Source organism: Alligator sinensis, unplaced genomic scaffold (assembly GCF_000455745.1).
Source record: "Alligator sinensis unplaced genomic scaffold, ASM45574v1 scaffold51_1, whole genome shotgun sequence".
Lineage (NCBI taxonomy): Eukaryota > Metazoa > Chordata > Crocodylia > Alligatoridae > Alligator > Alligator sinensis.
In genome coordinates this window covers 335,373-347,517 of record NW_005843075.1, presented here as the reverse complement: position 1 = coordinate 347,517, position 12,145 = coordinate 335,373, and the positions used below count along the sequence as shown (strand labels likewise).

At 42.2% G+C, this 12,145-nt stretch overlaps 1 protein-coding gene across 1 annotated transcript in view; it reads right to left on the bottom strand.

The window, feature by feature from the left end:
- The window catches only part of AK5 (adenylate kinase 5), a 168,545-nt gene that overhangs the window by 16,831 nt on the left and 139,569 nt on the right, over positions 1 to 12,145 (bottom strand). Inside the window, exons 12-13 of the mRNA XM_025193601.1 lie at positions 2,562 to 2,725; positions 1,370 to 1,486 (exon numbers count right to left, since the gene is read on the bottom strand). Coding sequence (XP_025049386.1) covers positions 1,370 to 1,486; positions 2,562 to 2,725 — 281 coding nt within the window. The remainder of the gene's footprint in view (positions 1 to 1,369; positions 1,487 to 2,561; positions 2,726 to 12,145) is intronic.

The window sequence follows — 12,145 nt, the reverse complement described above, 5'->3', positions numbered from 1 at the left end:
TTATTGTGTTTCTGTCTTTTTGTGAGAGCTATTCCTGAATCTTAGACAGTTCTTAGATACTTATAATGCTAGCTGCATATGCTGTATATGATGGTTCCAGTGCGCTGTCACCACTAATTAATACACTCTCAGAAAACTCCTGTGATGTCTTTTTATTCATTCAGTTATGATGCAGGTGGCCATTTTCCTTAAATGACCTTTAAAAATTACTCTAGTGTTTTATTTCTCCTAGGAACATTATCTCAGACCTAACCAATTTAAAAATATTTCAAGGACTTATTGAGTCACCTAGGGCTAAAATTCACCCCTGCTGTAATTTAAGTAGCTTCAGTGAAGTTGCACAAGGGTTGAATTGGTGACTAATTTTTATCAGCTAAATTTTAAATATCTGGATCTTTACTTTTTGCTCTGAAAGCTAACAAGGACTCAGTACTGCCTAGCCTTTGAGGAGTGTTGCAGTGCCATGGACTTAATTCAGGAAATCTGTGGGAATCTGGCTACAGTTTCTATATCCTCTGTTTGTAAACATCCTGAATCGTCTAGAGGGAGAATTCACCCAAGGCAAGCATTGAGATGGGCCTATGCTGGCAGATACACAAGCCTGTAAGTGATGTGTATGTTGGTGCTTAGGCCTTAACACACTGATATAAACCAATCAGCTGTTTTTGTTCTGCTTTTTCCTTGCATTAGTGAGTGTGCACACATTCAGTCTACGTGTTTATTTTGAGAGAATACTTTCTGCAGGCTCAGAAATCAATAATGAAGTAATTTCAGTGGGTCTGTGAATACACTGAGAAATCAATACCTTTCTTACTCCTTGTAAACTACCACACAACTAACTTGCAAAAATGCCATTTTCATGGATATTTCAACATGCTGTCTATCATACAACTAAAGCCTATGCCTTGCTTATTCAAAATGGTAGTGACTACTAAGAGATCTAACTCAATGGAAAGAATAATTATAATGATGATACATGCATAGACCTACATCAAATAGCACTTAAAATGAATCATGATAGGATGTATAGTGGCAACATGGAACTGACAAAGTGGTTATGGTTGGAAGAGTTAATCTAAAAGTAGCACATCTTCTTAAACATAACAATTCAGATTTAGCCTTATTTAAATGACTGAAGTCTGTTTTCATTCTTTTTGTCCCTGCAGAGACAGGATAGTGGGGAAAATGAGCTAGACTCACTGTGTTTCTTGAATGCCAAAAGCTGAATGACAGAAGCAAGACTACGCTCTTGGACTCGAGTTGAATGTTGTGTTATGGTCACACCTGCTAAAGCTGGGTATCTGATTAATTGCTTTTTGGGTCCAATGAAAGTGATTGTTTATATATGAGTATATAAGTAGATATTTACCATTTCTTCAAACTCTACTGCTTGTTTCACCTCTTGGGGATAGCCATCAATCAGAAATCCTTTTGTCTCTCCTAAACTGGTCATCATAGCTTCCTTCATTAGCTCCAAAATAATATCCTGCATTGAAGAAAAATAATTCTTTGTTACCAATATGTATTCTTTTAAAGGGTTTTGTTATAACATCTTTAGTCCCATGTTTCTGGGAACCATTGCAAGTCTGCTTCCCGTAGGCAGACCCCTTGAAAATAATTTTTTTTTCTAGTAGTACCAAATTTACTGTAGGCGCTGAATAGCATTTTCTCAGAAACAACTGTCACATGAATCCAGGGGCAGGCTTATCATCTGTCCTGGATTTCCATGATCTTCTCTTCTATTTCTGCTTAAGGTGTGCAGCCTCATGGGGGGGGGGGGAAGGGAAGGGAAGGGAAGGAGGAGGGACATTTTGGAGTTTAATTGAATGCACAAAACTTGTGACTGCATTAATGACAATAGAATTGATCCTGTTATAGAAAGTGAAAAACAAACCCAGACCCAATATACCTCTTAATTTCCTTTCTTGATGCATTTTATTAACACACACATCTTTTAATCTAACTGCACTTGCTGTAGCTCAAACTGTCCTTGGTTCTGGCTTGCAATATAGTTTAATATGGCTATAAATCTACATAGCTTGCAGGATGTCTGCTGCCTGGGAATTAGGGAGGTGGCTTCTCTTGGAGGGAATGGCCAGTATAACAGCCTTATGCTACATCCCAGTCCCATTGCTCTGCACTCCCACTGTTCTGGATGCCAGCCAGATCCATAAAGACAATTGAAAGCAGCATAAATTAAAATGGCTGCTAGGGGTACATAACTTAAGTTGGGGCTCCTGCCAGTGCCTGCACCAGTCCAGAATTGAAAAGTGCCTATCTCACTTCCCCATCGTAAGCTGTGCTTTCTGCAAAGGTGTAGCATACAAAACAGTTCATTATAATTGCTCTCTCTCAGGGAATTTATGAGTAAGTTGTAGGTAAAAGAGGATCTTTTCCTGGTAAACACAATGAAGAAGACTGCCACATATCTAGACAAGGGGACACCTCTTTACCAGGGAGGGACCTTACTCCTCCTCAAATGGAAAAGCACCTCAGCTCTGCTCTCCTATTTCCCTTATTTGAGGGGGCCTCCTGCTTTCTTCTGCAATCACATTACTTACTCCAGGCACCTGCTCCCCACATTCCAGGATGTCTTTGATCAATTTGCTCCTCTCTGATAATGAGGATGATTCTCGTTTGAGAAGATCACGAATGGACAGATGTACAAATCCATACTTTTGTGCTAACTGTTCACACTGGGTTCCTTTTCCAGAGCCTGGGCCACCTACATGATGGGAAAAACATCTAGGGTTAGGGAACATAGAAATTCCAGAGAGCTGAACAGCTGGATCTTTTTAATTAGAAAAATGGAATGAAAATACCATGACATGCTGTATGAAATGAATGTTCACGTTTTTACATGCTAGGAAGCAACCAGATATGCTATATAACTGCAAGGTATAACAAGTTGCAGCCCTCTGCTGAATTCCAGGGAATCTCACCAATGTGAAATCAGTGCAAGAGAAGGGACCAGCCTTTTTTGTAGCTGACCAGCCAAAATGCCAGGTCAGGATAGCAGTACTATATCTGCTCTGCTCTGTCAGGAGCATTCAGCTAGCATGGGCACCAAGGCGTTCCATGGGGAGCCAGTTTTTCTTTGTAATTTGTCCACACCAGTAACTGAAATGTGAAATTAGAAGCTTTATTTTCCACTTTGTTGTCCATTTCCCCTGGTTTGTTCTCCACACGCGCTGAAGTCTGGTCATCCCCACCTCCAACAAGGTGCTAATAGCTAAATAGTGCCTGAGCACCACACTCGTTTGCTGTGTCTGTCCATCGTCTACTTCAGATCAGAGTGAGGAGCAAGAAGCCCATCTCTTGAGTCAAGGTTCAGATAATGAGTGCTGTTCAACACCAGCCTTGGTGCAAGCAGAAGCCCCAGTCTTCAAGTGATATGTTCGCTCTGTCTAGGAAAAATCTCTCCGCTCTGTCTCCTTGGGATAAGCTGCCAATCCCAGTTGAAGCAGGAGACTAGCAAAGGTCCTCCATCCTCTGAGGAGCTGAGGACTTCTGAGGAAGAAGCAGCCAATGCTTGTTCACAAGAGGGAGGAAGGAGCAGAAAGAGCAGGAAAATCACAAAACAGACCAAACCCCCCCAATATCAACTTTAAATATAACCCTCATGATTTTTGGGGTGTGATAAATTTTGAGCTTTTGGGGTTGACAACACTGCAGCAATATTAACATCCTTATATCTGAATAGGGTGCTCCATATTGCGACTCCAAGATCCTTGTAATTCCACGGGTTGATAAACCCCGGTCTTTCTTTGTTTATTGCTTCAGTGTGTGAACATTGACAAGCTACTGAATTAGTCCATTGTCTCCTTTCAGCTCAAAAATATTACTGTTCCAGCTTCTATATTCAGTTTAGGAAAATGCTACTCCAAAGAAATTTTCTTCAGTGAAGTGACAGCAGTGTAACAGAGCACAGAAATTTGGCCATAATATAGTTGCAAAAGAGCAATGCTGGTTGTCTTGTACAAATCCATGGCCTTTTAATTCCAGATTTACAATTAACATTATTAGCATACAATAAAAGAATCACAGGCTTCAGCGTGGCCAAAAATATTTTGACATAGCCTCATTTTCTTCACTTAAGAAGATATTCCTCCTTCCCTATCTGGGTTGTTACCGTATATGTATTTTTTTATAAGTAGCCCTTGAAAAGAAAATATAACCACATCCTATCTACTACTCCCCTGCAGAGAAACTGTGGGCACAATAATTACCTGTAGTGGCTATACAGGCCTGTTACATATTACTAGATACAATGTAATTGAAAATCAGTCACTGTAGTTTCTCAAAGAATAATGAAGAGTTGTGTGATGATATATAACTGCCACCCATTGTTCCATTTGTCACAAGGAATTGATGTGCAGAACTTCTCTTGGATGGAAGCAGAGAGCAAGGTAATGAAAAAAATGACATTTACAGTCACAGAGCTTCTTTTTTTAAAAATTTTTTTACAGGTTTCCTTGCAGGAATGATGACTTGCAGGAATGATGCCCCAGAATGAAATAGCTTCCCCCCAAGCCACTGTCTGAGAAACAAAATTATAAATATAAGGACAGCACTGTAGGAACAGGTATTATGTTTCCTTCCCATTTCTTTGATATCCTTCCAAGTGAGGCTTATTTTCTTTACTGTAGTGCTTTCCCTATCTCTTAAAACAAGAAAACAAACTGGTTGTGAACCTGGAGCACTCATATATATTTAAAAGGAAATATTCCTCCCTCTGAACTTATCTGGCCAGATTCTCCTCCCTACCTATTTTGTTTTTGGAGAGGGAGGTTGGGGGGGGGCAGCACAGCCAGGTTAAGAGCGTGAGCAGAAGCAATAATTCCACTGTGCTTTATCCCCTGCCTTTGAAGATGTGGAAGTCCTCTGTGTGACCCCTTGGATATTTAGGTTGCATGCAATTCTAGACTTGGGAAGCAGCCTTTATATGGGGATATGTTTACCTAGTTACCGGAGGATTTCTGAATGGGCATTTAAACAAGAAAGTTTTGTGGAAGCAGCCTTTGAGAAGAAAATAAACCCACTTCCAATCTAGTACCCATCTACAGAGAGAAGGTGGGTCCAATAACTATCTATAGTTGTTGCATATTACTAAACACAGTGTATCCTGTGAAGAGGACCTCTGGTTCATCTGGATTTAATTCTGTCCCCTTAGAGACCCAATCTTAATGGTTTTGCCTCCTTCCCTTCCACAAGGCCACCAGTCTTGTGTGATGAAGAAGATAATGTATTATTTCCTTAGTAACTTTTACTCTCCTGCTTTTTTTTCTAAGAACATAAGACTGGAAAGGATCTCCTATGCAATCAAGTCCAGTTCCTTGCTATTTCAGACAGCTATGTCATATAAATCTTTTCAAGAAATTATCAAGTCCCATCTTAAAAACAGTTAGGTTTATTGTGCTATTGCTCTGTTCCAGAATCTCACACCTCTGATGGAAAGTAGCCTTCTTCCCATTTCCAGCCTAAATTTATTCACGGCCAGTCTACACAATGTTACCACAGTTTTTATTCTCCCTCTCTGGTGTTTTGTTCTTTGCACTTACTGACAACAATCCTATCCACTTTTAGCCTGTAGTTTTCTGGATGTAACAAACCAAGTTTATTCAGGGTCTTCTTGTATAATGATTTTCCTGGAACGGGGGGACCATGGCTGGATGCAGTATTTTAGATGAAGTCTCGCTAATGCCTTGTACAGTGGCATCAATCCTTCACTATATGTACTATAAGTACCTTGCCCAATACTTTCTTTTTTTCATGACTCCACCTTATCAGTGACTTAGTCATCCTGTAGGCAACTAGTCCTTAAGTCACTTTCAACTGATAAGCTTGGTTTATACCAGAAATTCCTGTTACTGGTTTCTAAGGGCATGATATTGCATCTTGTAGGATTGAAGAGTTTTCCATTTCTATTGCTTCCACTTCTGTTGCTCCTGAATGTCATCTAGTTCTTCATATGTAAAATTCTTCTTCTAGCTTGATACTTCCTCTTTTAACACAACCTTTTGTTGTTTGATCATCAGCTAATTCCTATGTATTTTGAACTAATCCCCATTGTCTCTAGTTTTACTAATTATTTTCCACCAGACACTGTGTCAAATGCTTTATTTTGGTCCATACAGGTATGATTTATTGCAAAAAATGTCTTATCAAAGAAAAGTATCAGTTTATTTTGGCACAATCTACCTTTGCAATTTATTCCACTTTCTATTTACATATATCTCTTTAATTATGTTTCCCTTCAAAATTTGTTGTAAAGCCTTGCTACTACTGCAGTCAAACTAATCAGCTTACATTTTCCAGATACTCTCCCCCTTTCTAAATGTGGGCAGCATTTTTGTCCAATAATATGGTTCCAATTTGATAGATTTATTAAGATTCTTCCCACTGGATTTGTAATTTCATATGCCAGTTCTTTCCAAATTGTAGGGTGGAAATCATACAGTTCTCCCAACCTATGACTTTGAGCTTTACCTCTGCTACACTTGTGGAAATTTCTGTTTTTGTGACCTCATTCCCATTAGCTACTCTGCCTTTGCCCACCCCCTATTCAATATCCTCCTCCTAAGTGAAAGCTGAATCAAAGTAATCATTTCATTTCTTTAATGCCATTGACATCCTCACTGCACAGTGATCCCACTTCCTCTGTGGGAGCGGTGCTACCACCAACTACACCAACCACTATATGCCTAGCTTTTAGGTGTGAAACAATTAACACATACGTGCTTCTTTCAAAATAGAATATCTGCCTTTCTCTTTGCTTCCTTTCCCTTCTTTCCCAGCGTAGAAGTAATGATTATTTGGGGGTTTCAAGTCCACTTAGTGTAAAATTCCACACTGCAAATCCATTAGTTTTGTCTTCTTGGCAGCTCTTCTGAGAGACCTATCTCATTTAGCCCTGAAGATGTTGCCTTTACTTTGTGGCTGAAGCATATCAAATGTGGGGGGGAGAGGTCCGATACTTGTATTGCTGCTGCCTATGATAGTGTTCAGTTTTGGATGAGTTCAGTCTTCTGAGCTGTCTGTGTAACACTATTGTAGCCTGTGTACACCCAGGGGTGTGCCCTGTCTGCAAGTGGAAGGGACGGGGTGGTCAGGCAAGAGTTCTGTGAGAGGGGTCTTTCACCGGGGAGCAGTTCCCTCTTTTCTCTATAGAGCCAGTCTGGGACAAAGCACTTAACTATATACAAATTTATTACTGTTTAACAAAATCCTTAAAAAAGGAATAGGTATTAATATTCAACTAATATAAATATTTACAGATTTATAAAAACATAGATAAATGTTTACAATAACCACAGGCAAATATAGCTACACAAATAAATGCAGGTGTCCACAGATAAGTTCAAGCAAGAACAATAACACAATCGAACCTTAACTGGCTGACATAACCCAGGCTACATTAAAATAATGACACAACATCTATCTGTCTATCTATCTATCTATCTATCTATCTATCTACAACATGGGAGGTGCAAGTCTTCCCCCCATCTTCAGGCACCCTCATGGCAGAAAATATTTACTGTTCCCCTAGGGAGGCAAACCTGGCAAGCCGCCAGGGGGAGGAGGGTCCTGGTACCTCCTCTTTCCTAGATGGGTCCACCTGGTTCCTGATCCTGCCAGATTCCCCTTTCAGGGCCTCCCCCCCGGGGAGGGGGACCTGTTCCCCAGGTACTCATGGATCCAGGGAGCAGGTGGGGAGACGTTCCTGGAGCTGCAGGTGCCTTGTCGGGATTGCCCGGGGTCCTGCCTTCTGTTCTCTGTTGGGGCTTGAGCTGCCTTGTGCAGGTCCCAAAACCCAGACTCGGACTGCTGGAAATCCACCACACCCTACTCGTGCCTTCCGGGTGCCTGGCCTCATACTGGTGAGGGGGTTGCAAACCCAAGCAGGGTGGTGCTGCTCCCAGGGTTTAGAGATGTCATGCACTGCCATGTGCACTAAGTCCTCAGCTGCACGCTAAGGGTAGCAGACCCGAGCTGCCACATGCAGCTCTCAGAGTCTGGTGACTTCCGTGCACCGCTGCATGCGCTGGGGTTCTTGGCCACACACCGAGGGCAGCAGACCTGAGCCACCACGTGCTGCATCCAGGCTCTGGTGGCCCTGTGCACTGCTATGTGCACCGAGTATCCTGGGACCCGAGCTGCCTCCTGCAGCTCCCAGGGTCAGCCCCTGTGTACTGTGTGGGACCCAGCAGGCTCTTCCTGTTCCCAGGGCCAAGGCTCTCGCAGTGGCTCCTCCAGCAATGTCTTCAGGAGCCTTGGGATATCGCCTGTTGGGGCACCTCTCCCCAGCTTTTCTCAGCTCCGTTCTTCTTGAGTCCCTCGCCACATCTGCCCTGTGTACCAAGCACGCTCTCCTTTTATACACGTCAGGAGCTCTGCCCCTGAAGTCTGGTGGACGTGCCATGCTGCAGTCCACAATCAGGTTGGGGAGCATCTCCTCCTCTGTTCAGGAAGGGGGTGGCACCTGCTTTCCCCAGCTTGTTCCTGATTGGAACAAGCTCCACCAATCATAAGTAAGGATTCTGGAGCCTCAGGAGACATTGGAGCTCAGTTGGGTAAGTCTGCCACACTAGAATAATTCTGTATTGCATATACCTATAACAAGTTAAATGTGTGCTGTGGGAGAGGCTGCAAACATCCTTTATTTCTCTTTCCTTACAGTTATTTTGTTTATGATCAGAGAGCTCACAGTACTAAATGTTTCATAAATCCAGTCTTTAAATTAGGGATTTTATCTCTATGATACTTCTATGTTCTGCATGTCAGACATATGTTCAGAAAAAATCTACATCCTTATGTAACACGCTGGGGTCCCAGGGGTGGCTGTGATGCCCCCTGGTGGCTCCATGACCGTGCCCTGCTCTGCCCCTAGGATGCCTTCCTGTCTTTCCTGCCACACCTTGATGTTATTTATAATATATAGGAAGGCTACCCACACGCCTTCTCTAGGCCTCAGTCCCAAGCCCCTGGCTGGCTCTCTCTAGTCAACTGTGCCCAGTGAGGCACCCAAAACCTTAAGGGCTAATTGTGTGGCTCCAAATCCTTCCCTTTACCATGCCCCATGCCTTGTGGGTGTTACAGGTATGTCGTTCCCTTTGTTGGGCCTTTGATCTCCTCAGCCTCTGCCCCTTTAATCTAGCTAGGCCTTCTAGCCTAGGCTCACTGAATCAGACCTGGCTTTGAGGCACTAGCTTTGCTTGTCCCTTCCAGACCAGGCCCCAGGCTCTAGTCTGCTGGGCCCTGGGCCCCTCTGTGGCTGCGCCCTCTCTGGTGCCACTCTGGGCTAAATAAGGGTTCAAGCCCTGAGCCTGCTATCCTGGGCATTAATAAGGCCTCCTTCTCTACCCTTCCAGCCTCATCCCAAACTATTGGTAAAACAGTAACGTAAATCATAAGCCCCTGGGCTGCAGCATAAACAACACAGCAAGGAGTCTTCTTTCCCTTTAGAAGGCAAACCTTTCTCCCCTTGTGCCAGTAAATCTACCAGCATAGCCTACTTGTGAGTTCCCCAAGCCTCAGTGTTTTTACAGGCAGCCAATGGTCAGCTTAGCATCCCTGGGTGGCTGTCCCAGGCAGTAGCTCCTTCCCCTGTGGCAGCCAGGAAAAGCCTCCTCTGCTAGCCCCTGCCTTGGGCTTATGAGCCTACATCCAGTCAGCAACCCCTGGCAAGTGCCTGCTAATTACTCCATTAGCCTATCACCCTGGTGACTGACAGCTGCTGCCCTGCCTGGTGCCTAGCCTGCAGTGCTCCCCAGCTAGGCTACTTTTGTCTTCAAGTAACAGAGAGCCCTGGGCCAGAGTCATTTCTATTAGTATATTAAAATATTTCCATTAAAATAATGTCTTATGTAAAATGTATGCTTTCACTCTATTTTATCCAGTAAGCCTCGTTAAAATTAAACATATTTACTTTTTACAAAGTTCTAACAAGGCTGAAGTTAAAATGCTGAACTACTTTTATATCTACCAGAATAGATACGAAGGCATAATTGGATAATAGTTCCTATGTACAGTCATTGCTGAGAAGCAGTAACTTGGATTTGAATCCATTGCCTTTTCAGTAGCTATATTCAATCTAGTAATATATTCTCTAATGAGAAATATTTAATTGGAAAAGGTTCACGGCCACTCTACGTCATCTAAGGATTTTTTAAACATCAAATGAGGTCACAACTCTTATGTGGCCCTACTCAAAAAGAGGTCTGGTAAGCCCAGAGCAACATCACCTAAAACAGGGCCCAAACTCAGAAACATCTAAATTAAATGAGTGGGCTCAATACGTGGATGCTGTCTACAGTTGAGATGATGGAGAGAAGTATGGCCCAACTATCTCAGGCCAGTGGCTTTCTATCTTAACACCTTTGAGGGTGTGGCAGCTAAAACAAGCTTGCAGAGCCTCTCGAGTAAAGCGGTTTAGAAATTTTCCTATGGAACATACTTTTGTTGAAAAATGCTGTTCTAGAGAAGTGTAATAATTTCAATGACATCATATTTTGGGTAGGAGGGCCCACACAAAGAAGTCAACATAGCCCTCGTCAGCCTTTTCAGAATAATGTTTTAATTCTCTACTTCTGTTTCAATTTTTTTTAAAGTTTTTAAAAAATTAAGATATATAAAGCCTAACCCAGTACAAAACATTCTGATTTGTTAAAATAAACTGTTTTGACAGACCAAATATTTATTTAATTAATTTTGTTATACAAGATTCTCTTGTCTTTTTTTGTCCCGTTTTAGAACATGTAAATATATTCAAGTCATGAAGTTCTCCATGAACAATGATGCCAGTTCCCATGCAGCCTTGCTCCTGATATATTCACTAGACTCCAGAATTTGGGATATATAATTTCTTCTGTCACTTATGTTCCAGCCTTGTTTGTGGTCATTCATTCATTCTGCTTTTTGCAAACTTGAGTTGCCTCCTATATTGACTTGCCCCACTGTATTATCTCTTTCTCACTCCCCCTTCATTTCTTCCATGTCTATCTGTCTGCTCAGTTTTCAGCTCTCTTATTCTCCTAATCTTTTGCTCAACAGCAAAGGGATTACCTGGATTATTATAAACCTGTCAGCCTGACATTGATCTTAGGCAAAATAATAGAGCAGCTGCTATGAGACTTTATTAATAAAAAATGAAAGCAGGCAATATAATTGATGACAATTAACATGGGTTTATAGAAAAACAGATTTTGTATAATTTGGCATATATTTTGATAAGATTACACATTTGGTTGCAAAAACAAGATATTAGTGTACATGTAATGCATTTAGACTTCTGTAAGGCACAGGAGTCGGTACTTCATGGCATTTTTGGTTAAGAAACTGGAACAATATAAAATCCCAAGGATTAAGCTAGAGCAGGCTAAGGCTACTTTACTCCTGAATGTGTACACACTAATGTTTAATCAGCTTTAACTTATGGTATTAACTTCACTTATTAGTTAATTTACCTTGGGTCTCCCTGCAGATCCTTAGTGTGACTGGCAAAGAGGTGTCTAGGTAGAAAGGTATATACTGAAGGTTCCTTTGCTGTTAGAGAGCAGTTATTAGCCATGTTATCACAAATTAGGCAGGAGGCAGGGCAGGGTGGCACCAATGCCTTTCTGAACAAGTTAGTCAATAAAGGTTCCATCTTGCCCTGCCTTATTGTTACTTCTTTGCTTTTCATGGAGTACGCTTGCGGGATTAACTGTACACAACCTTAACTGTAAACTAGACAATGGATTGAGAGCAGTACCATGGCAAGGAAGTTTGGCATCTGGGGCAAAACGTGCAGCGGCAGCCCATCCTTACCCCCTGCACACAGATACGGGGGGCACATATCCCCCCCATGCTTGCTTAGGAGTGCACGCAGTGCTGGGAGCCACCCTGTGCCCACCCAAACGAGCCACTCGTGGCTCTGTCCTGTGCCCTGCCCTGGCTGGGCAGCACCTGTTGACACCCCTTCGCTTCAGCACCCGAGAGGGTCGCTCCATTCGCCCTCTCCTTGCTATGGCACTGATTGAGAGTTTTTAGTGCAGTAAAAATGCAGTTGCAAAATATATATTTTGTCTTTTTCAATGTCTTTGATTTTAATAATATACCAGTCTATATAGGTATGGTCCTGGGTATGACTGTTTACTGCATCTGA